The 23445-nt window shown below is 41.2% G+C and overlaps 1 protein-coding gene across 1 annotated transcript in view; it reads left to right on the top strand.

The window, feature by feature from the left end:
• vps13b (vacuolar protein sorting 13 homolog B) overlaps positions 1-23445 on the top strand; it is a 322535-nt gene that overhangs the window by 177219 nt on the left and 121871 nt on the right. Inside the window, exons 26-31 of the mRNA XM_022753222.1 lie at positions 2168-2339; positions 4141-4255; positions 7425-7491; positions 9546-9818; positions 10070-10226; positions 10780-10891. Of these exons, the coding sequence (XP_022608943.1) occupies positions 2168-2339; positions 4141-4255; positions 7425-7491; positions 9546-9818; positions 10070-10226; positions 10780-10891 (896 nt within the window). The remainder of the gene's footprint in view (positions 1-2167; positions 2340-4140; positions 4256-7424; positions 7492-9545; positions 9819-10069; positions 10227-10779; positions 10892-23445) is intronic.

Below are 23445 nucleotides of genomic sequence, written 5' to 3'. Positions count from 1 at the left end.
GCAAAGTTCCTAATTTGAAAGGAAAAACATTTTTTTTTTAAACTATTGTGTAATTCCAAAAAATGCAAGGATGTCAGTCTGTTAGAAGCTTCCTTTTCTCCTTTCTGCAGTAAAAATCAACTTAGATCAGAGTGAGAATTTTAAAGTGACAGCAGCAGTTGTAGCTGGGAAGTAGGTGCAGTCGTGCGTTCAGTGCTCCGGTGTAACTGTGCTACAGTACACAGTGGGCTGAGCTTCACACTGTGCCAGCGGCTGGCTCCTGTTTCAACACATGACATTACAGAGCCTAATCCTACCAAGTAGCCAGAACTGTAAACTAAATAGTCTTAACCACACACATGCGTGCACGCATGCACACACACACACACACGCACACACACACACACGCACGCACACACACAGGAGAGAGAGAGAGAGCTATGTTTTGACTCCAGCTCAAGAATAATTAGTACCCAAATGGCAGTTGACAGTAGAATATCTCTCATTGAGACTGACTGAACATCATTAGTACTTGGCTCATATTACTCACTGCCACTGCCACAGTTATTACACACATAGACACACACATGGACACACACACACAAATACATAAATGGAAATACGTAATGACACTGCTACAAACATGATTGGAATAAATTCAAATTGAGGACTAATAAAGTGATTCAGCATTGGTCCTCTTATGGTATTTGTCTGTTCATATTCACAGTATTTAGTTCATTTTGAGGAGGTAAGAATTGTGTATTTTGTTATGTACTCTATGTGGATATAGATGTGTGATATAATATAACACACTAATTCCATTGCCTGCAGAGCTTTCAGTCTCCTCTTACAGTGTGTAAGTTCATGCTTGTATTTTTGGTGCATTCTTTATTTGTTTTAGTTTATTTTTTTATCTGATAGATTTTAAATATTGAATATTTAAAGAAAAATACTTTTCTAACTCGGAGAGCTGGTGCATGGAGCTCATGCTTGTCATCAGTGTCTCGTGGTCCCAATACACTGTAGAGTTGAATCTGTTTTTGAATCAGAATCATAATCCTTAATTTAACTATATTATTGTCATTTGCTTTTATTGAATTCTGCTGTCAGCCACCCTCAACTACATGAATAAATTGAATTTGCAAAATAGTGTGAGGCCCTTGTCAAAGCCAACCCCCCCCCCCACTGTGGAAAGGGGAAATAATTTCCTCATCTGGATCCTCTTTAAGGTTGTAATCAGCCCAGCAGCTGTGTGCTTTCTAATTGAGATGGTTGATAACCTCCTCACCAACCACAGCCAGGCTTGATAACCATGACACAATCTGTCATTACCACACTGCAGTGGGAGAAACTGGAAAAAGTGAAATCCCGCGATGCCAGAGCTGCGAATTGCCATATTGTCAGAGTCGACCAGGCAGATACATACTTGGAAGACAGATTTACCAGGAAGAGGGAGACAGAAATAAAAAAAATGTCCCCAGTGCTGTCATCGTCAGTGCTTCGCCAAACCTCTACTAATGAGATGAGAGCTCACAGAAGGCAGCCATCTCTGCCGCATCCTGCTTGCCTCTCCACTTCACCCCCCCACCTCAACCCCCATCTCCGGTTTTCACTTCCCATTTTCTCCCTGTCTGCAAGACGTTTGTGTCCTGGCACACTTGAGTGAAAGCGGGCCATGTGGATGCTGGTGGCTTAGTTTAGGGTTAACACCAGTGACAGCTCCAGACAATGGTCCTTTTCCCCCCACATTGCTCAGCTCTGAGTGGAGATCTGCTCACCAGACACTGATGTCATTTACACTCCAAAGAGCTCAATAGCTGGTGGTTGCTTTGTTATGGCTACATGCACAGCGACAACACTTTCAAACATACGCACACATTTACTGAACACATGGTTGAACATGAACACAAGCAAACAGACAAAAAAACAGATGAAAGACAGATATTTCACTTTAAAGGTAAATTTTGAATTGTGTGTGTAAATGCTATTTCTTATTGTTCTGCTTGATTGTTGAAATACAATATATTAATCACCCCTACACCTACGCAGCACTTCAGTTCTATATTTATATTACAAATCATTTTAATAGATATAAATATTTGAATTCTGCCACAGTCTTCAGGCTCAAATCACAGCCTGTAACTGTCTTCCCAGCCCAGACTGAACGGATCTTGTTTTGGCTCCCTAGGGTGACTCAGTGCCTGCTGCAGACAACAGTCCCTTTGCTGACACAGTGACTTTGGAGCAGAAAACTAGCAGTATCGGTGGCACCAGCGGGAAGGTCAGCCTGTGGATGCAGTGGATGTTACCCAAGGTCACTGTTAAACTGTTTGCTCCTGACCCAACCGCCAAAAAGACAGGTAGATTAACCTTGACATAATACTTGTTTGTGCAAATAGAATGAATTTCAGTACATTTTCCATTGCAGGCTTGTGTTTTGTTTGTATCTATTGTTAAACTTAGATATGTCAATGATAATGTAAAGAAGTATGGAAGACTGGATGAATCTGTGTTATTAGACAATAGAGACAAGTTTCAAAAGTGGGACTAATTATAAATGAAAATTTGTCTGTGTGCAGTGGGAAGGAATGTAGGAAGTTAGTGAGAGTTTTTATAGTCTTGCTGTTACAGGCTGTATCAGTGATCATCCCCCGCCTCTCCTCTCATTCAAATATCAAGCACTCAGACAGGAAAAGCAGCTGGGGAGAAGAAGGAATGGGGGGAAAAGACAAATAAATAAATGGGTGATGAATCCCAAGTAAACTGCCTCTTGTCCCCTTTAGATTTACTGGGGTGATGAAAGGCTAGTTTTACCTTTAATTGGACGCTGTAATATTTAGCATCTGCCAACCAGATCGCCCAGCTTAAGGTCTTTAATAGTGGAAATGGAATGTTTTGGAGGACCTCACAGAGATGGTTTGACTTAGAGACATCCTAAATAGGCATTACTTTGGATTTGGGCTTAATATGTGCCATCTGAGTTGCACGATGAACTTAGCGCTCGATTTTCTGTATGCAACGAATTAAGTATGTTACTGAAAACAAGAATTGTGTGTATGCATAATAATACATTCTTTGAGATAAGAAAGCCACAGATATGACTGCAGACAATCTGCCATGATGTAATATGTTTTTCAACTGCCGAGGAAGTGAGATTTTTGTCTCTTCAGAAAAAGAAAAAAGCCAGTGTTATGCTATTATGTGTTGGAAGATTAGAGGTTGAAACTCAAGCATAAGTCTCCAGAGGCTTTCCTAAAGGCACAAATCAGTGGTACACTTTCCTTCTTTTAAGATGAGCCATTCAAGACGAAGGGCTAAGGGTTTCCAGTACTCTTACAGGGTGGGTTTAGAAAACTCGTTCATCAATATCAACGCCATGTTCGGAGACTATGAGTTTCTGAGGATCTAACAACTTTGGAGAGTTCTTTCCACACAGTATCCACAATAAAGCTGACAAGTCTTGTGTTTCAATATTAATAAACCATTAGGAACGTCCGTGTTTCTCAGAATCACCACAAGGCAACAGTACAACAACAACCAAAGTTTCACACGCATGAAGTCCATTTTCCCAAGCTAGTCTGTGATTGTGGGACTTTCTCAGTGGAAACAATGAGAGACCCAACAGTTAAGCTCACAGGCTTGGTTCAATACAAAGTTAATCAGTTCTTCTATAAAGCTTACTCACTTTGCCTGCAGTGGGTGGGTTTGTTTGCACACAAGGTGCATAGAGGCATGCACATACATTTTTATGAATACACACACGTGTGTGTACGTGTGCTTTTTCAAAATACCGAATATGTGTGTATACATAGACTGCAGCCTTAATCAGCCTAACTCCAGTCCAGCCTCAAAAACATACTGTGCATCTACTGTGCAGGAACTGACCGCAGCATTTGGATCAGGGCCAAAGGCAAGAGCTGGACAGGGTTAGCTACAGTACAGGTCCTTGCCTGCAGAAATGAAATTCACACACACATACTTACATACATACAAACTGTACTGTTTGTTTGCCAAGGATAAGGGTGGTGTAAACTAAATTGATACACAATAAAGCTGTCTAATGATTGAATGTCTTTCCCTTAATGATCTTAAAAGGCTCACTGCAACATTATTTTCTGTTTTTTTTTTTTGTTTTTTTGTTTTTTTGTGTGTCTCTGTCAGAGATCTGTGTCATCAGTGAACTAGAAGACCTGAGTGCCTCTGTAGATGTCCAGGATGTTTATACAAAGATCAAATGTAAAGTTGGCAGCTTCAACATCGACCACTACAGATGCAGGTACAGTACTTCTTGTACATGTAAACACATACACATATATGCATTCAGGTTAGTGAGCACGAATGGGTTTGTTGACAATGTCTTGTCTAAATTATCTGGCACCAGCTGATGCAGTGAGACAGTAAGATCTTGAGAGATCTTCCAATTCAGGGGCAGTCCCTCTATCGCCGAGGTCATTGTTCTGCCCCCACATACTTGTTCTCTCACAGTCCCAGGGTCTACACACACACACTTGTGTGCACACACACTTTTACCACCAATACCACTAACACTTGGTCTTTTCCCACTTCTGCTCACATGGGTGATTTTTCAGATTATCACCTCAGGGCCATCGTCTTTCCAGACAGCTGTTGTGGTGGTGACCACAGATTAACAGACAGATGGACAGACAGATGGACCGACAGACTAGACGGACGGGTTGAACGGGCTCTGGCCTGGCCCAACTCTGACTCACAGAGCAGAGGAGTTCAGTCAGTCATTTTCTCTCAGACTGCGGTGTCTGAATCGATTCACAGAAACATTAACACGTTGTTAGGGGAGGAAAACCACTGGGCGATGTTCCACTACATCCTTATGGTAATCTCTCCCCACGTCAAGCTCCAGTCGAAATGGGATAAAAATTAGATCTGGGTTCTGAAATTATGAAAGCGTACAGTGCTGCATGGTGAAACTGAAGCTGTGACTAAAGATTTCTAATATTTTTTTTCCATGCCCCACACACACATTCTTGCCATTAATTAGAAAGTGGCCTCATTTTCAATATCTAAATCCCTTTTTTTCCCTGTATTTCTTTCTTTTTGCCTTGATCACATACATCTGTGATGGAGTCAGCAGCTCCAAGTGTGCTCTGTGTACGTGCCTGAGGTCTTGTTCTGTTGGGAAGAGACCACTTAGCAGGAGGCAATTCTCCCTGTCTTGGTCTGAGGAGATAATGAAACAGCGATCTAGCACTCCACCATGTTGCATCCAGCGGACCAGAGAGTGTTTGTCTGTTTTCAGCTCTGTGCCTGCGTAGACATGTTCCTATAAGTGCCTCCTTCTCTGATTGAGCCAGACAGTGAAAGGGAGATGGACCTTCCGGGCCCCGTGCCCATATTGAACCCCATCATTAGCAATCAACGGTCTCACCACTGATTTGATAATAGAACATGATTCTGATTTGCCAGATTTTAAAATCACCTTAGCTCATTCCTCGGCATTTCAGTACAGGTCAGAGAGGGACTCAGGCGATCGCCTTGGCTTTGAACCTGACTGTTTAGCAAGCTTTTCACAGACCTCCCTGTTTCACTGCAGTGAGCTGATTTATATTCTGTCAGGCCACATGTGTTTTATACAGTATGGAGTACCACCCCAAACCAGGATAATGTCAGTGATTAGACGGTTTTAGGGCGTGAAGGTGTTGTGGGTCATTATATCATTCTACTTCTAGTCTCACAGGTGTGTGTCCAATTGCTTCTGAGACAGAGCCAACCTTAATCTCTTTAGTAGACCCCTATGCCTTCCTAAATAGATAATGGGTCAATTTTCTCATTTCTAGGTTATTTCAGTTTAATGTGCATTTAACAACGTGTTCTCAACACACTTTTAACCGACCAGAGTTCTGGCAGGGAGAAACACTCCATCATCTGAGCCAGGTTACAGTCATGGCTGTTTAGGACACAGTGGAGGACCTCTGGGCTCCTGGCCCACTCTAATCTGTATCATCCACGTATATAAGAGAGCCCACAGGGGTTGGAGTCCATATTAATCATTCTGAACAGATAATTGTTGGGTGTTTCATCACCCAGTCCATGTTATTTGTGTGCAGTGGGTCAGATTAAATCAAGCTTGACAGAGAAAATGTTTCATCTGGCCATAGCTATCTCACTTATGGAAAATGAATGGAAAGTTAGATAGGGAAGGTATATATGGGAGGTAAATATATAATTGAACGCCTGTTTGTATCAAAAATAGGAGGAGGAAAAGAAAGGGTGAGGAAGGGAAGGAAATGATGAGAGTTCCCAGGGAATACAAAATAGCATCACGGAGAAGGGGAGGGAAAGAGAGAGAGATAAAGATGGAGTTATTGGGTAAACTCTGTAGGGGGTGTTTCCCGTCCTGTTTGAAGTTCAGATCTTCTTCTACTGAACAACAGCTCCTTCTCCTCTTTATTTTAGTCAGGTCTTGCTTAGCAATGGTGCCTTGAACCATTTTCAAATGTAGGGACGCCCCCCGCCCTCCAAGAGAGGACAGCCGGTGACAGTTCACCCTTAGTCGCTCCAAGGAGCATCTCACACAAATTGAAGCTGATGTCTTCCAGCTGTTTTGCAAATGGCTGGGAGCGAAGGGTGACTGGATGGGAGCTGAGAGAGAAAATAGAGGAATGATGAGCTGTGGGGGGTCCATATGTATTAGTCACTCTTACAGCCGAGTGGGGAGATTACAGAGAGATATTCACATAGACACACAAGGAGAGAACTGACATACACACACAAGATAATGATGCATGAAACACATGCAGATACAATACGAACACACTCACAAGTAGGCCCACTCCTCACACTGAACTTCTAGTACTCTGTTGGGGAGTAATTAAGAGGGAAGCAGAGTGAGAGTGTGGTGTAAAAGAAATGGTGCAGATGGTGTTAAACATTTTCGTTGTGTGAAACATTTTGTCATACATGTTCTGCATGAATTAGCGTTCTAGAAAAAATTAAAATAATGCCGTGTATGTTGTTTATGTACTGTATGTTTTGTGTGTTTGGGGTGCTGCAACTTGAGAGTGATAATTGTTGTGTCTGTCCTCATGTTAACCTCTCTTGATTTCTGCTTTACAGGTGCTTTCTGCTTCTTATGGATGGCCAATACAATTAATGGAGATCTGTCACAAAAATGAACAGTGTATCACATTATCTTTATCTAGACAATTTCCCCAAGATAATGCACATGTTGCATGTTTTATTACTATCTCAAAGTACTATCTAAAATTTAAAAGGAATGGTAATTTTACGCTGTACGCCTCTAGGCTGCTGAAAGTTTGATAACAATGTTAGTATCAGTCTGTGGTTCACTTATCTAAATGTAATTTTGTAAGTACTGTTGCCATTACAGAGATATTATCAGGCCCTGCCACAGCAGTATGAGTAGTCCCAGATGCCCAATTTAAGTTTGGCCTTGTGTGTCTCTCCAGGCCAGGGCATGACTGGCACTCTGGCCACTTTGAAGGACTCATTCTGCAGTGCAAGGAGACAGCCGGGGTGAGGCTTCAGCCTGTCCCACAGCAGCCATACCAACCTTAGGCCTCTTTATACAGTGCCTCTGCCATTCTGCTGCCCCTAATCAAGGTCCCTCATCTCTGCTGATGCTGGACAGACAGGAAAATAAAGGAAGCCGCGAGAAAAAAAAATATTGTTTTTGGCTGTAACACTTGGTGTCAATCGGTGGGGTATTTTGCTACACCTACACCTACATTTTTGAAGAAAACTGAATGATATCGCAATTAAATTCCATTCCCCTGTCTCTCCAGTGCCTCTGATTGGTGAAATAATCAAGCCAATTAAATCTGGTGTGTGTGTCTCTGTGTATGTGTGTGTGTATATATATAAATATACACACGTGTGTGTGTGGGAGGAGACTACAACATTGGCCTCCATTCTCTGTTGGATGAAATCTTACTCTGGTGATGGTCTTATACTAGTTCTTAATGAATGAAAATGGTAGTGAACATTGTGTACATTATTTAAACACTTGAATTAAACAGTTAAGAATGTGCACTAGACATCATGATAAACACTTCTATCACATATTTTTACTCAGTATTTATCTTGTCTGTCTTTAAGTGCCTCTAAACTCTACTTTTTCCATTCAAAACACTGAATGAAATAGTTTTTTTTTACTGTTCTTATTGCTGGATAGTATAAGACCATTCCCCAATTTTGTAGCTGGTTCAAGCAGGTGCAGCTTCCTTTGGTTTTAATCAGTTTACTCTATAATTATTTTTCCAAAAATCATCTTAAAGTTTCTTTTCTTTCTTTTCTTCCCAATCTGTCTTTCCTCCTGCCCCTCTCAATCTCAACACATGAAATTATCTCCTTGGCCCCCTCCCTGTGACTTCCTGCTTTCTCTGTCTCTTCGGGCATCTACTTCCTCTCTCTCCTCTTCCCCTCTCCTCACCTCCAGTATGGAGGATGGTGTTCGGAGCTCGGGCAGCTGTGGAGGAGTGGTCCTCTCTTGCACTGACAAGCTGAACAGACGCACTGTGTTGGTTCGACCCGTCAGCAAGCAAGACTCTTTTAGCCACTTCTCTGGCTTTTTCCCTCCTGTAAGAATCCAGTTCTTCTTTTTAGTTGACTCTGCTTATCCTCCATCAACAGTGGCCTAAAAGAAAAGTTCTGTATGTTCCTCAGAGATGTTTCAGAAGCTAGTGCTTTGATTTGAATTTAAAGCGTTGCTTTGAAAATTTGCACAAATTAACAAACTCAATCACATAATGCTCTAAAGGAAAATACCTCTAAGGCTTCTAATGTAACACACTTGGTCTTTGAGGAATGTGTTCTAAACTTTTCTTACATTTATTATTGAATGTCTCTCAAAAGGTTGCATTATTTTTTGCTTTTAGCAATTTTCCAGTTAATAAATAAATAATAAGTCCACTGTTCCTGGATGTTTTTGCAGATTTTAACCAGATCTGTCTTTCATTTGGAATTGGTATTTAAGTGATTTTTATCCTGTATTTGCTTCACTCATAAGTTTTAAGATTTCGCGTTTCCAATAAATCAGAAATAATTCCGCCTCAGAAAACAGCCACTTTCATTAATTGGTTTTGAAAGAATTTACACATCCTGTCAAGGGGGCTGATTTGATGACCCAATCTAAATTACTACACAGAACAGTTTGGCTTTTTTAGAATTGTATATGGGAACATAGAGGGTTGTGGTTTTTTTAATGCCTAAATCCTGAGGTTAAGTTTTGCTGAAATGCAAGGGGTAAGTCTAAACCAGGCTTTCCAAATTCCAAATTTTAAATAGAGCATTGTTGAAAGTAAATTTCTACTTTTCCCAAAATGATCTGTATAAAATCATATAATCCATGTTTGTAAGTCTGGCCCAGTTTATTGTAAAAGATTAGAAATTTGTCATTTAATCAGATACATTTGTATATATTGTAAAATCTAGAGTAATGTTTTAGCCAGGCTTAACCCTCTTCCAGGAAATCAGACCAATGTAACACAGAACAGTTATGTTTTTGTCTGGGATTGCTCTGTGTGATTATACCTGTTATCTGTGATTTGTGCTGTCTCACCAATGGCCAGACGGCAGCTAAGGTCCTGGAGGGCTCTCACCAGCAGCACGGCTTCCTGTCAATCACTTACACTCAGGCTGTCACCAAAAATGTCCGTCACAAACTCACCACTCGGTCTGAGCGGCCAACGCGCAGTAATGCTACCACTGCCAGTCAACGGATGACCACTGATCCTCTGGCAGACAGCTCACCCCAGTACCTGAGAGAAATCCTGCTGACAGCCCAGCCCTTTGATGTGGTGTTATCCTGTCCCTTATTGGCAACCGTAGCAGGGGTGCTCCAGGTAGGAAAAAGTGTCTGTCAGTTCTAATAATTGTGCAGTATGGTATGACCCACATCGGGAAATTAACAACAATAAAATATATTGTTTTTAAAGCTTGTGTGAGTAAATGTGTAGATACTGGAAAAAATGATCTCATCTACTCCGTAATCGGCATTTATTTTCTTATTTGTTGTTTGAACCAGCCCACAAACAGAAAACTTATGATTAAGACCTTATGAATTGTTTCTACTACTGACCGAATGTCTTTTCAGGCTACGGTACCAAGACGCTACAGAGAGCGTGGAAAGTCAGCAGGCCAACCAATGAGAAGCCACACACTGACTTCTCGGTGTTTACCTCTCATCTACATCAACACCAGTGTGATCAGGATCTTCTGTCCTGGAGCACAAGACAAACAGACAGCATCAGGTCAGAGAGTTACTTGTGTCTTTTGAAAGTACACTTGTGTACACATGGTGACACTGTACAACAATAGGAGAGTATTATGTCACAGGCTGTGGTTTGGAGTCTTCAGGTCTGTGGTGCCTGTATGAAAGTCCCTGTCATGGTTGACAAGACATAGCAGAGGAACCACATTAGTGTGCAGACACGTTCGCTAAGAAATATTTCAGCCTGTGAAGAACCAACCGCAGTTATATATAGTTCCACAGAGTATAAAATCATTGTCCCAACATCACAGATGCGTGGAGTCTTGTTTTGCCTGCTGGTAGTACTGTAATGACTAATGGCAGAGGCACAGTTCAGTGGTGGACTTATGGTTTTGGTGTTATATTTACAGAATTTTTATAATAATTTATGACACTGATTAAAAAAAGCAGCATAGTACAATCAATCACTCATTATTTACAGTGTTGTATATGTCCCTCTGTATTCAGTGTATTTGTTTCTCTGTATTCAGTGTATTTGTTTCTCTGTGTGTGTGTGTGTGTGTGTGTGTGTGTGTGTGTTTCTGTCTCACTAGATCCCCATGTGAAACAAGAGGACACCCTGGTATTAAAGATGGGTTCCCTTAGCATGGCTCCTCAGGCTGATAACCCCCTGACCCGCACTGTGCTGCGAAAAGACATCTACCAGTAAGACAAACTCTCCTCACTGAAGCTTCTCCACTAAATTGATGTTTGGGTTTTTGTGGTTGACATGAAAATGGATATTTACTGTTTTTTAGGGCGATGTTAAAAACAAAGCAAAAAGTTGATTTATGGCTCTGTTATAGGGAAAGATTTTTCTAGAATAATTTACACAAAGCAAGTTTTTTTCAGCTGTGAAACTGCAGCACACTCAGTCACAGAGCAGTACTATTTAGCAATTTAATAAATTTTAAGATTCATGCAGGATCATCAACCTTCTTTAGTTCCCAATAACACTGCTTGCATTGCATGTTGATTTAAAAAAAAAAAAAAGCCAGTCCTCATTTAAGTCTTTTTAAAAAATATTTTTCCCTCTCTTGTGTTTATACATTCTGGCTTATACTACACATTTATCCTTTTTTCTCAAATACAAGATGCTGTGCAAGACATTTATTACTGAGTCTGACTCCCAGTCTTCCTCCCTGTCTTTTACACATGTCTGGTACCTCTCTTGTTAATAAATCTCATTACACTTACACAGCTTTATCACATTCTGCTCTGAAAACACACACACTGCTCACTATGTGACCGCCACAAAACTTGCAAGGTGATCACAGTTCATTAAAGGTGCCACTCAAATTTGTCTGAGCTCAAATCACACTCCATAAAACCTGTTTTGCAGCAAGTGTTTTTGGTGTGTATGTGCCTGTACATCCGTGCACATCTGTGCTCTCACAATGTTTGCTGTCTCATAGGAGATTTTTAGGGTACAGCACATTGCAGCGCTGCATGTGGTTAAGCTGCCCCTGTAATGACAGAGAGCAGTGAGTGACACCTTGGGGCACTGCTTGGCCCTACAGCTGAAACACAAAACTGTTGACACAAGCCTCCAATGCCATGTGGATCAAAGCTGCTAGGCAGGGAAAATCTGGACCTCTGAGGGAAATAGCTCAGTGCAAAACACATTTCCCTACTATAGGCAACTAAGAGAATCTGGATTGTGTCATAACTGCCTTGAAACCGCAGCCCCACAGAGTGTGTGTGTGTGTGTGTGTGTGTGAGAGAGAAGAGGGGTTGGGGGGGTGTGTGTGTGTGTGCGTGTGTGCGAATGGGCAGATATGGAGCTGGCAAACACATGTAATGAGGGAGATAAAAGTGGTGCCTAATGCTTTGTGCAGCTGCAAGTGAGCTGTCACAAGATGTAAAATGGAGAAAAATAAAAATGGAAGGTGGACAACAAAAGGAGAGGAGAGGCCACTTCAGGCGTCATTGCAGCCTTCAGTTGGTGGAAGTGTCATATATAGGGAGACTGAATAGAGCAGGGAGGAAGATGGGGTCTAGGCCTCTGGGCAATGTGTGACTGAGAGAAATACTGCACTCTGGCCAACCTTGTCCAAATTTCTCCCAGAGTACCCGAGCTGTCTTCCTCATACTCTTTCATTTACTCGTTTGATGAATTGGAGCAAGGAATGTATTGATCAGTAACCATAGCTACTGTTTTGCAGGGACTTTCGGGGGGTATTTTTTTTTATCCCCTCTAGCTTCACACAGTGTGCCATGATGAAATGTTTGCTGTTTGTTTTGGTACAAGTTATTACATTTAATGGGATGTAATTACTCTGTTTCCATGGATACCGGGCCTAGATTTATTTTGTTGACATGTTGGCCATGTTGTTATCATGTCAAATGATAAATGATGATCTTGTGGGCATGGAAAATAATCTGGAGTTTTTTCTCAGACTTTCACCCGTAAAAACCAGTTAGAGCAGCCATGCAATTTCACCCCATATTGGCCAGTAATGTTCTGCCTCTGGTGGTTACAGGATTGGTCGCTCTGCGGCTCTGGTACCCACATCTGCTCATAGACATAGAGTGCATCGCACGACGCTCAACTCTGGCCTGAAAACACACATGCCACCATGTAGCCCTCCACACGCAGCGCTCCAGATGAACACAGGCATACAGAATACACAGCCAGGCACACGTGCACTTGCAAACAGAATAACTCAGTCATGCATTCACACCCAAATATGCAATGCGCACAACCACATACTGTACATACACACACAAAACACACATGCATTCTCTCTCACAAGCACTAGCAGCAGGCATGGTCATGTGTACAAACACACCCACATTCAGTCACCCCCTTAACCTCTGCACACAGAAGCCAAGAGCCACCACTTCCCTCTCTGCAGTGAAACCCAGGAATTATGTCAAACCACTCTCTGTGTTCATCCCTCCATTCCTAACCATGTATTATCCTCACCACCTTCCCTGTTCACATCTGCCCTCCAATTTAGGATGATCACACTTCTGAGTCACATGATTGAAAACAGGGGCTTGTTGCCATACCATTGCCAAGCCCTGTCATGTGCTTTATCTATGCTGAATACTACTGTGTGTGCTCTCCCAAGTCGTATAGAGAAAGGCATAGTGAGAGCCTGTAATCATGCAAACCAGTATGTGTTTACAATCTATAACCAACTGTGGCTATAGGAAGAAATCTTGTCTTTGAGTCTTAGTAGCCATTGACTGCAATTCTGTTTAAAGCTCACCTCTAATGACATCCGTTGTCATAATTAAATGACTGGCCTAAACAGCTATGCTGTTATTGTTAACTGTACATGAAATGATTGCCTCACAATGTCCAGGATTTACTGTAATAACACCCTGGGAAGAGTGAAGGCTAAAATAGCAAGCATATGTAAACATCCTGATGGAGCATATCTTGATACTCTTCTACTAACACCGTTTCTGACACACTTCAAAGCTCCTCAGTTTCCCCTTCAGCCTCATTTTTAGCGTACAGTATGTATTTATCGTTTAGAGTAGATACATTTCTTCAATGAAGGTAAAATAAACCTGTATGACCGTAACACTGTAGAGCTAAGTTGATATCCACCACCAGATTCATTTGGTAACAATTAACACAGTTTCATTTGATCATGTGATGTTAAATTCTGTTCCTCTGAAGGGGTAGGTCCCCAGGGGCTTCTTTACCAAGCAGGAATTATGACACAGAGCTGCAGGCTTCCCCTCTTTCTCCCTCTTCATCTCTAGCTACAAGGCCGCTGTCAATTTACACAGCTGAAATCATTTTCCTGTCTTGAAAAAGCTGGCTTTTTCCAAGTACATGAACGTCGGCCCGGGGAATGTCCAGCATGCATTCAGCCCTGACTTTCTTGTGGTTTGGGCCCTCTGCAAAATCTCACAGATCTTTTACTCCCTACTCCTATTTTCTTTCATTGTCTCACTTTCTCTCTCCTTTTTTCCAGTGAGATTTTTTTTTTCACTCATGGAACACTTAATTGAAAGCTTCTTGTGTACTGGGGTGAATGGGTACCACTCTTTCAAACACCCTAATCAGATTGGGTTTCCCCTTTTAGCAGCACAGACATGTTAAAATGTGTCTGTGTGAGGGTTAAAACAGTTTGCGTTGCCAATGACATGACATGACATATTTATTTATAAGGCTTTACCTATAAATGGTTAATGGAAATAACACAGTATAGTGATGTTGTGTCCATTACTTAGTTTTAATGCCTTAATCAATTTTTAGGTAACCAGAAAATATACATTTTTAAGTTAAACATATTTTTTATTTAGATATAAATACGTATGTATGTGTGTATACACATTATACATATCTATATATATAGTAGTCAGAATGACAAAACAGATTGACAGAGACATTCAAACCCTGCCCACTTTCACACCTTCACACTAACCAATGGTTGTGTAAAATGGGTAGAATTGTCAGATTCTATTTAGAAAAGTTCAAAAAATTGATGGACAAAGCACATTTTATTCTTCTGACAGAAAGTGCTTTTCAAATGCTGTTTTAGTCTTTTAAATGACATCATTCCTCCACATGGCCTTCTATTTCCGCTTATGATATCTGTCTCCGTGTTTTTGGTAAATGGTAAATTGTAAATGGACTTGCACTTATAGCACTCTAGTCTTACTGACCACTCAAAGCGCTTTACACTACTTGCCACATTCACCCCTTCACTAACACATTCATACACTGATGGAACAGCCATCAGGGGCAAAGTGGGGTTCAGTATCATGTAACAAGAATACTTCTACATGCGGCCTGGATCGAACCACCGGCCTTCTAATTAGTATAAACAGTGTTTATATTTTTTATCTATGTTAGGGAGTTAAATAATTACTATTCAAGAAAAGTGTATTTTCTTATGTGTTTTTCCTTCCCTTTGTGCCTGTTTGCATCCATGTGTCTGCACATGTTTCTCCATGTGTGTGTGTTTGTGTCTTAAAATATCCTGCACATTTCCCGACATCCCCACACCTAGATGACACAGCTCTAAATTCCATCACTAACTTGGTTACCTCATGGTCTGTCCGAGGGAGACTCAGGGAGCATCCTGCTGCCGCAAAATATGGGTTTTTTTGGGTTTTTGTTTTGATTAGTGCACATGCCTGCGTTTCTATGGTAACGGCAGAGAAGGCTGCTGTGTCAGTGGTGATGCAGCGCCAAGTCAACATAACGTGGCTGTATCGATGGTCTCTGTTTCACTCCCTCCTCCTGTGTCTTTTTCTAATACACTTTCCAAAGTATGACTGTTCTAGCATTTTTGTTCTTCCCTCTTTCTCTCATTAGTTTCTTTCCTCACATCATGTTTGTGTTTCTGGTGTTTATAACCCTCTCTACCCTCATTCCTTCCTTTCTTCCCCCCTGTCTTCCTGTCCCTTTCTGTTTTAATGTTTAATGTGACTAACTCTTCCTGTCATGCACCCTTTTACCCTCTTTTTCATACTTCAATCCATTTCTTTCCATTCTTTCTCATTTGTTTTCAACAGTTTTTTCTCTGTGTGTCCCTGTGTATTTGTTATTTCCTTCCTCTCTGGCTTTTCCTCTCCGTTGCTTCAGTGTTGGTTTGACTGGTCCCAGTCCCAGCACACTGTGGTCAGTAAGCCAGCCCCTCATTGCTTTTGAATGGCTGCCTGGTTAAGCCCATATATATGTCCTCATAAGTGGTTGTGATGGGGATCTCCCCTCCACAGATAAACACAGCCTGCTGAAGCCAGGACCCTGCCTGTTACTAATAAAATTCCCTGGCAGAACATTACATGCACCCTTCTCCCACAGTAGCATCCTCTCTATGACAAGGGATGTGTGGATGGAGGAATAGAGGGATACAAGTCCCCAAAGAGGTGGGAAAAAGGAGTGATGTACATTTTTTCCTACTGTAGGGCAGTAGGAAAGAAAGCATACCTCTCAAAGTGATTTCACCTGATCAGAAAGTGATGAGAAAGGAAATCTGTGTCTGTTTTTCTCCTAAATGGACTCTTATCTTTATTATATTCATATAAAGAATTTTCTGCAGTAAATCTCTGTAGCAAAGCCTTAAATAATGTTTATGTTTTAGATTACAACTTTGAGGGAACTAATTTAACCGTCCTAAAAAGTGTTCTTACCATACTATAAAATATATATAATAAAGATAATATGAAGTTAACCATGTACATTTCAGTTGTGGTAAACTTTCATTCTGTAGTTTACACTTTAATTGTGGGAACTGTCATTACATTGTACTAAGTGATGCAGATTTCAGAAGTGGTTTTCATAACATATAATCAACAATTATAACTTTTCCAGACAAAAAGTAATTAGAATAAACACTTAACTATATAGAGAATATGTTTATAAATTGTTGGGTTAACTACTGTGAACACTCAAGTATTATAGTTTTACAGTTAGGAGACATTAGATCTGTCCTATAATAAAGACAGATTTCACTGATTTTATTTAGGTCTGTTCATTCAGTAGTAGAAGCAGCGAACATTTCCATTTTTATTTATTTGAGGCAGTAGCTGTGGAAGATGGGTGAAGGCAGGGTGTAGATCAAAGCTGCTCACAGGCCCTCTGCACATCAGCTCCGTTCAAAGGTGCAAACCTGTCACAGCATCAGCAGTCACCTCAGTAAATTCACCAGCGGTCACTGGGGTTCACATACTGCTGCTGCTGCTGCTGTGCTGGTAGTAGGATTAGGAGACCCTGCGAGTTTTATGCATTATAATCTCTTGTCCTCACATCGGGGAAAAACTATGAATGATCCTCTCAGGCGTCTGTATGACAGCTGCAGCTCTCTTAGTTTCTTTTTATTTTCATATGAAATGCCATTCTTTTTTTATACGCTCTTCAGCTGGTCCCCTTCTTTCATGTCTTTCTCCTCATCTTTCTTTTCCTCATAAAACCCCGAGTTCCCAGCAAATGATTCATTAGATGCTTCAGTGCACACTTGCCTCATCATTCACTTTAGTCGGCTGCCAAGTACCCCATTTCCCCGTTTGTTTACACCAGCAAAAAGTGTGCCGCTTTGCTTCGCTGCTGCAGTGGAGGAGAAGAGCTGCTTGGGCCACACACAGTGACACCCAGGACCTACACTTATATACTCTGATTTAGGAGTTGCTTTAAAAACTCCCCTGGCTGCTGAGCAGGGTTAATCATAAACTCCTCTCAGAGGCAATGATGTCAATGATGGTAATATCTGTATCACCAGAATAAAAGAGGTCTTTAGTATGATTTCTTAAACTGCCATAGCAGAACAGCCTAATTGATGAGCAGCATTCATAAGTGAGCATTTTGAATGCACCAAAATTTGGTTTTAAAACAGCAGTTCTGAAAGAAATGATATTGGAAATGACTCCCTGCTGGTTTAGTGCAGAGAAGCATCATGCAGTAAAAGTGGTGTCTGTGGGGATAGCTCAGCCAGACATGGGCCATTTGAAATAAAGTTCTCATCTATTTTTGTCTTTATTTTCAGGCTTTAAAAATATAATCAGAGGATCTTAATTCTACACTCTTGCTAGTCTAAATTTTGTCTTTTTGTGAAAATATGCCAGTGTGTCATTAACACAGAACTGTGGGCAAAACCAAACCAACTGAATAAATCTCTTTAATTGCATTGGTCCTTTTTTGGCCAAGTAGCTGTTCTGATCTTTTAGTTGGTTTATGTGTGTGTATTGATGTCATTACTGCCTCTATTATGACTCTGCCTTAAATATATGTTTTTACAAGAATTCACTTTTGATACTACATGGTTGTCTTGAAGTGAGTATAGTTATAGTGCGTTAAAGGCAAATGTTCAATCATCATAATGTAATCCAGTTGTCAATCTAAGCTTTTAGTGCAGAAACAGGGAAAATGGCACAGAGCCACGAGAGTTTGTTGAACCTGAGCCAGCCAACAGAAGAGCCTTATAGAAGACCCACCCAGCAGTCAAACAGAGGTAGAGTGGCTAATAGTGTGAAAGATTTCATCAGTAAGAATGTCTCTGAGGGATCACGAGGCCTGTGCTTCATTCTTGTTGTGCTCTGTTTGGGCCCTTGGGACAGAGGAAAGAGACATTCAGTTGAGATGATTAGCACTAGACCTTTCTTGGTCGACTGTAAATCATTTAGCTCCACTTGTTCCTCTCCCTTTCTTTAATCCTCTCTTCTACTCTCTTTAGATGTACACCCATGTTCTCTCTCTCTTCTTGGGAGAAAGAAGATAAAATAAGCAAGGATTTGAGGGTCAGCCAGAATAAACATTGTTTTTTGTCAGTCCAGCAAATGAAACACCTGGTGCTGGTAAATGCCGAGGACATATTTCACATTGCCTTGACACTCAGGATTAATGCAACATCAAATTGTTTTAAAATGGGGACAGCCGCTACCCAGAGTAAATCATACGCCCCTTTTTATTAAAGTTTGCCCTAGAATTTATGTTTTAATTCAGACAGGATAGCCTGCGCAGGGCTGACTGATGAGACTGGGAATGGGTTCATAAGGGCTCATGTTGAAACAGCCCTCAGACGATGTGGCGTAATATGAACAGGAAGTTTAGACTTAGCCACTGAATACTGCTGTTTGAGGTGGATTATTTCCCCCTTCACATTTTTTTTGTTAGGTAAAGTGATATTTGTCTTATTTTCTGTGGGAACCAGTGTGATTGATAGATTTCTCTGTCTCCCAGATGACACAGCAAACATATCATGCAAGCCGATTTCCTGGAAAGGGAGAAAACGCCATTTTCCGCTACTGCTGTAAGAAAGAGGGGAAGAGTTGGTTCGTGTTTGCGGAGCTAAAGTTACGAGAGCAGAACAGAGGAAACCAGATGAATGTTAGTGGACGTGATCATTGATCTGTGAACCAGAGTACCTGACCGCTGTGTTCAGTCAAACCAGCTGCTTATTATGAGGCTATCAGTCTTCTTGAGGGCGTACACCACGCTGTCCATGCTGACCACCAACCATCCTTCTTTCTGTCCAGCTAGAGGCCTTTGAACAGATTATTACAAGTAAAATCATATGAATACTGAGTCAAATCAGTGATTTATAGCTGCATCTATAGTGTCTACAGAAAGTATTCCCTTCACTTTTTGCAGACTTTATTGTGTTGTAGGTTCAGTTTTAAATCATCAAAGATGAAAACATGTTTTTCGAATTGTTTACAATATTATTAAAAATAAAAATTGAAATCTACCATTTACAAAAGTATTTAGACCTTTTTTAGTATTTTGTAAAAGCCCCTTTGGTAGCAATTACAACTTGGAGTCTTCTTGGGTAAGTGTCTAAAAGCTTTGCACACCTGGATTTGGGCTGTTTATCCCATTCTTCTCAGTGGCTCCTCTCACACTCCATCAGATTGAATGGGAAGTCTCTGAATTGAAATCTTCAGGTCTCTCCACAGATGTTCTTTGAGGTTCAAGTCGGGGCTTTGACTGGGCCACGCAAGTACAGTCAGTCCACAACAGCTTGATTTGCCAGAAATAGTATTTGGAGTTTTGATTTTTAGTTCATCACACCACAGAATCTTCTTCCTCATGCTTTGAGTCCTTTAAATGCAGTTTGGCAGACTCCATATTCCTTGTACTTCCATTTAACCATTCTACCGTAAAGGCCTGACTGACAGTGTTGTGCTGCTGAGATGGTTGCTGACAGTGACAGTTGGCTTCTTGGTCACCTCCCTGAGCAAGGCCCTTCTTGCCTGGTTACTCAGTGTGAACGGACAACCAACTCTAGGAAGAGTCCTGGTGGTTACAAACTGCATCCATTTCACAATTATTGAGGCCACTGTGCTCCAATGCTTTACAAATGGTTTTATACCCTGGCCTGATCTACATTGTGCCTCACAACAGTTTTATCACAGAGTTCTACAGAGAGATCCTTGGACGTCATGGCTTGATTTTCAGTATGCATTGTGGGATCTAATATATACAGCTTTCGGCCTTTTCTAAACTCTGTTCAATCAATCAACAGGTGAAATCACACCTGACCTTAAAGGGTTCAAAAGGTTTGAATACCTTTGTAAATAAGTCTTCAGTTTTTTTTGTTTTTTGTTTGTCATGATTGGTTATTGAGTGTAAATGGCGATTTCATCCATTTAAAATTAAACACAATAAATTGTGCAATAAGTGCAGGGGTCTGAATACTTTCTGAAGCCACTGTATTTACCTCAGTATCATATTGTATCGTTATCATCTCTCTGCTTTAATCCCACTTATCCATCATTGCAGAGCTTTGGACCAGAGCACTTTGTGTTTAGCTGGCAGTCTCTTGTACTGTATATGAGTAAGGAGCTGTATACAGCGTCTTGTGTGCTATGTTGTGGTGTCTGCTGACTTCTGTGTACAGCCTGTGGTTCATTCCATAAATATCTGTGGCCTCTGTGATGTTATTCTCAGGCCCTCTGCTCTGTGAGAAGATTGCACCACAACACTTGTATTCCTCGGCCTGCAGTTAGAGGTTTAGGGGGATTTGGAGAGAGAAAACCCCAGCCTGGGCCCTGCTATACATTTTTATGGCCATTTTTATGCGTATGATTCCGATGTAGTGTGCAGAGAAAGGGGAGAAGAGGGAAAGAAACGGGTATTAGGACTCACCACAGGGGAATCAAACAAGTAAACCACAACTTATTTTCCTCTCTTTTTTGGCTCAGAGCGGACTGGCTGTTGGGACAGCATTGTCGGTCCGTTTATCTTTGGGTTCACTGGTCCGGCCTGAAATATTTTAATAACATTTGGATGGATATCTATGGAACTTGATATGGACATATATCATCTAAAGATGATGAATGCTAGTCATTTGAGAATACCTCAATCTTTCCTGTGATGACACAGTGAGGTCGTTAAAACTGTCCGGTCCCTAATCATTGTCCTCAGAGGATAAATCCTGATGACTTTTATTAACAGCTCAACCGTTCATGTTGTATCACCCATAGGCTGATGTTTTCATTTGTATGTGATATAAGTGTGTAAAGCCTAAACAGTCAGGGTATGAATTCCCAACAACTGCCGATTCTTTTTCTTTTTTCTTTTTTTCCCCCTGTAACATCTGTCTGTGCGTTGCCTTTGGAGGCAGTTTTGCATTCTTTGTTTGGTGGCACTCAAGGTGACGGACCTTATTTGAGAACTTCCCGGAAACTGTTCTTGTGTTTTGGCAAACTGCTGTCAGTCAAGTCGGAGTATATGCTGACAGAGGCGAGAGGGATCACCCCTCAGCTGTCCTGCACTCATAAAAGGGCCTGATCCAGGGGTTGACCGCCTGGCTGCAGGACTTCAGCCTCGGTCAGCGTGCCTGCATGTGTGTGTGAGTGAAAATGGTTTATCCTGAAGCAGGAAATAAAGGTTCTAAGAATACACCCTTACCACCAACCTAGGAAGCTCTGTGCTCAACAGCAGCATGCGATACACACACATACCAGTGTTACCCTGTCAAAGTGTGAGTGTTTGTGTGTGTGTGTGTGTGTACATGAAATTGTAAGTGCATATGTTTTGTGTATGTGCCTGTGTGTAGTTCGACCTCAGCCTTGTGCATTATTATGTTTTAGTTCCTTTTCTCCCTGCTCATGACATGTTGATGTTCTGGCATCCTGTGCAGTTGGTTTGAAGCGGTCATTGTACTGACTGGGAGAGACTGGCCAGTCACACAGCAGTATCGCAGGCCAGGTGGACTGTCAGGGGAATAGTGGGAATAGTTACTTGATAGTCAGTATGTCTCCACTTTGTCTAGGTTCTTTCGATAGGGCTTCCATGGAAATAGCTGAACTCGCGCCATGTGTCGATATGCACAGCAAAGTCTGACACAATAAATTTGTTGTTGGAGTTGTTGGCAACTTTTTTCTCAGAGCACTGAGGCTTTGTGTGTAGTTAGTGTAGTACTCTTACACTTGTAAGGGGTTTAGTTCCTTGGCAAATGATACAGAATAGTCACATCAATACAAGATTATAACAATGTTAGTGTGTTACTGTATTGTAATATTTTTGCAGCAGAAACAGAAACTTATAGGTTGAGTTTCTGTATATAAACAACTCTTTGTAAACATGTTGTGTGTGTATTTTTGTAAGCATGTGTCCATGTATTTCTGTGTATTTGTGGTCAGTAGTCTCCTGCCAAACAGCAGTTATCTGTAGGCTACGCAGTAGAACAGTATGCGGAGTAGAAGTATGAAAGAGAAAGGCAGTCAACCTCAAGGAAGAAGGAACGTACAGATGCTTTCACGTGTCCATGTGTGAAGCCATAAGCTCATATGGCTCTGGGAAGCCAATGAGAAAACAGTGGTGTAATTGCCTAATGCTTGCGTAATAAGAGGCACATTACAACCCTAGGAGGTCCAACCAGACTTGAAAGAATCAGAGGCTGGCACTAAAGTGGCTAAAAACCATCTTCCTCATCCTGGTCTTTACCAGTTGTGTTTAATGCATCTCACTCAGTGCAGAACAGCTTATTTGATATATATTATCATAAATGTGTTTGATTAGTCCCTCTACATTCATATGTTCGGTCTTGTTCTGCCACTTTTATGCCATCTTGCTTAAGAGAAATGTTTCTTTTATGTGGTGTTGAGGTAGTGACTTCTTAACAATCTTTGCTAATACCCATGTAGTGAGATTTAATGCATCAATAACTGTATAAGTTTCTATGTAGTTAGAGTAAGAAACTCAGGTTGATCCCACATTTTTATCAAGATGTTTATGCTATTGTCAATATCTGTATGACATGCATGAACCAAATATAGAATGCAGATCTCTTTCTTTCCCATGTATTACACTTACACAGACTACTGGGTTATTATGAATACACCTAGAGGTATTGTATTTTGTAGAGTGTCTAAATCCAGCATGGTTGTGTAGTTACCCAAGGTTGGCATTAAGAAAGTGACTTTCCACACAGTGAGTATACTGTTAAACTTCACAACAGCTTATGTCCGTGGGGTCAAGATTAGCAAGCTGGCAAGTCAGTGCAGTGTGAGGTTGAAGCTCTCCAACAGAGTGCTGTGTGTGTGTGTGTGTGTGTGTGTGTGTGTGTGTGTGTGTGTGTGTGTGTGTGCATGCGTGTCTGTGTGAATGTCAGTCATGTTACTTCAGCTGTAGGTTTGAGAGAACCACAGAGGGAAATGTGAAGCCACCGTGTAGACAACTCTACTGCGGTGGTCCCCTTTCTTCTCTCCACAACTTACCCCACACACACAAACACACACACACAACAGACCTTCAATCAGCACCCCACCCTGTCACTTTATCATTGCACGCATGCACGGCTATAGTT

This window comes from Seriola dumerili, unplaced genomic scaffold, assembly GCF_002260705.1.
Source record: "Seriola dumerili isolate Sdu_G_001 unplaced genomic scaffold, Sdu_1.0 BDQW01000191.1, whole genome shotgun sequence".
In the NCBI taxonomy this organism is placed as follows: domain Eukaryota; kingdom Metazoa; phylum Chordata; class Actinopteri; order Carangiformes; family Carangidae; genus Seriola; species Seriola dumerili.
The sequence above is the reverse complement of the archived record's forward strand: the minus strand, read 5'-3'. Positions and strand labels throughout refer to the sequence as shown.